At 40.6% G+C, this 2,500-nt stretch overlaps 1 protein-coding gene across 29 annotated transcripts in view; it reads left to right on the top strand.

The window, feature by feature from the left end:
• LOC138006160 (gamma-aminobutyric acid type B receptor subunit 1-like) overlaps positions 1–2,500 on the top strand; it is a 91,825-nt gene that overhangs the window by 59,775 nt on the left and 29,550 nt on the right. For all 29 annotated transcript variants that reach the window (XM_068852440.1, XM_068852415.1, XM_068852353.1 and 26 more), the window contains 3 exons: positions 778–948; positions 1,255–1,383; positions 2,205–2,270. In XM_068852440.1, the coding sequence (XP_068708541.1) occupies positions 778–948; positions 1,255–1,383; positions 2,205–2,270 (366 nt within the window). The remainder of the gene's footprint in view (positions 1–777; positions 949–1,254; positions 1,384–2,204; positions 2,271–2,500) is intronic.

Below are 2,500 nucleotides of genomic sequence, written 5' to 3'. Positions count from 1 at the left end.
ATTGTTTTACTAATACAGAAAGCATCCTAAACAGTCATAAAAGCTAACCTTAGGCCTAATTAGGCCTTAGGTTGATTAATGAGGCCTAATTAGCCCTGGTTAGGCCTAAAGAAAAGTATCCTAAACATTCATAAAAGGTAACCTTGGGCCTAATTAGGCCTAAAGAAAAGTTTTTAGGCTTAAGGTTAGCTATTATGAATGTTTAGGATGCTTTCTGTATAAGTAAAACAATGACCTGTGACCTGTGACCTCTAAAAGAAACCTGCCACACTTCGACTACTCACCCAGAAATACTTTGTCCAATAACTAAGCCTTTGGGCAATATTGAATAAAAGCGAGTGGTCCAATGACAGCAAACGGCGGCTCTAATCTCAAAAGTTTGCTTTAATATCAGTATTTTAGTTGTAAGGTCTGTTAAATTCACCCTCTTACTTGGTTTCGTCAGCCATTTTGAAGTGTTTTGCGGATTACCGCTGTGAACTCGTTCCCAGACTCCGGTTCCCCGGTTTCCCGGTTCCCTTTTAACTCCCTTAACTCTTAGTAACATTCGTTCCCAACGATAAAACAGTAAACTGGAGATCAATATCAAACTACCACTTTACTCTGTCCAAACGACGAACGAAAACAGCTGACTCACTCCAACGAAGACAACCTAAATCCTCCTCACACGAAAAAATTTCTTGTTTCCACGAGCACACACAGTAAGGTGCAGAAACCCTAGTGAAAACACTCGTCACTGAAGATATCTGTAAATCTGTATCATTATCTTCTGGACAGGTGACCTATATAAAAACTACACAGGAAGTGTTCGATGACCCATTTGGAATCACATTTGCGCGAATACCGGAGTCATTTAATGAAGCTAAAATCAAATTGGTGGAGTATTTTAATTGGACCAGGGTTGCTGTTGTGTACGATTTCTCAACTGACGCTGGCCGTTATGTTAAGGTGTGTTTTGTTGTTGTTTGGTGCCCATTCGATAACTTGAGGAGTCCCCAACAAAATACATGAATCTCACACTAGCGTTGTCGGATTACAAGCAGAGGCAATGGGACCTAAAGTGAGTATGGATTTTCACTCTTACAGTCGACGTCGCTGCTGTATATTTCGAAAGAAAAGAATTTAACCCTTACAGTTATGCATTATTTCTATGTTCCTTGTTTGAACGAAGATACTAGCTTTTCTTTGACCAAGGAACTTTTTCTTCTTTGACTAAAAAGTAACTCACATAGCTTATTTCACCTTTGCCATCAGGTTGTGAACCATCTTTCTCTACGGAAAAAAAAATTCGACATTGTCGCATACGAAGCCATTAATTCGCAGTTAACTACAAATGATAATAAATTGCATGACTCTCTCCAAGGACAACTTAAGAAGCTAAAGGTAACGCGACTTGTTCTTTACTCGTACAAATTAAATTCGAACCGCACATGCATGTATGTCTGCCGATTAGCGTTCTCAGTATAGGAAGGGTCCGCTCAAAAAGGACACATCGGTGATTATAGAGATTCTTGCGTTCTGACTGGCTACAACATCAGGCACCCCCTAATTCGGGACCTGTGCACGCAGATTACGATTGCCGACTTTACAACAAGCATTGTAAATCTCGGGTTTGCTTCAAAAGCTTGCTTTAACTTTTGATTGATTTTACCCCAGTCATGAGCGATGGTCAATTTTTCGTCTGACGAGTGAACAGACGCAGTGTCTTTTAATCGCCGCAACTTTAGTTTGGATTTGCTACATGAGAATTGTAACCATTCTTAATTTAACTAAAAGGCCCACTTGAGCGCCCACGCATGCGTTGTGTATAGTTGCTGTTGGCGAGGCAATCTCGTCCCCAGACTCCGCTTTTCTTTTGGTCAGCACCAAGAACACCCACTCTGGTCACTTCCAAGACAGGAAGTCCGCAAATCACGGACTTCCAGCTCATCTACGCACGCTCAAGAATTTGAAGCAACAATGAGTGTCAACGGTTACAAAAATGGACCTTCAATACGACTGCGCATAAATTGGAAGTGACCAGACTCCGTGTTCTTGGTGCTAACCAAAAGAAAAGCCGACTCTGGGGATTGCTGGCGTGCTTAAGTCGTCTCCAACAAAGAGCCGAAAAGGTGAACTGAGAGGAATTGATCTTTACCATACTGTCTAATTTATAAAACTCATTTGATTTACTTGGATTTTTTTCTGTTAATATTTATCAAAAGGATCAGGACCTCAAAATATTTCTTGGGGAATTTGGTCCTGTAGCAGCAACCCTGATATTTTGCGAGGTAAGGCTGAATGATCGATTTATTGATCGGTCGACTGAAGAATCTCAGATAAAGTACTACCTAATGGGACTAAATTTTTTTGGTTGCCGTTTTTGCTGATATTGCGGTTGATTTTCGATCAACAAAAAGATCGGATCCAAAAAAACAACCTCAAACGTTTACTCGACGGTACTGGAGCAATCATTAGGTCATTCGATCGGCAAAAGAAACAGCACTCCACTGTTATTAAG

Source organism: Montipora foliosa, chromosome 1, assembly GCF_036669935.1.
Source record: "Montipora foliosa isolate CH-2021 chromosome 1, ASM3666993v2, whole genome shotgun sequence".
NCBI classification, from domain to species: domain Eukaryota; kingdom Metazoa; phylum Cnidaria; class Anthozoa; order Scleractinia; family Acroporidae; genus Montipora; species Montipora foliosa.
Note: the sequence above shows the minus strand (reverse complement) of the source record. Positions and strands in the feature narration are given on the sequence as shown.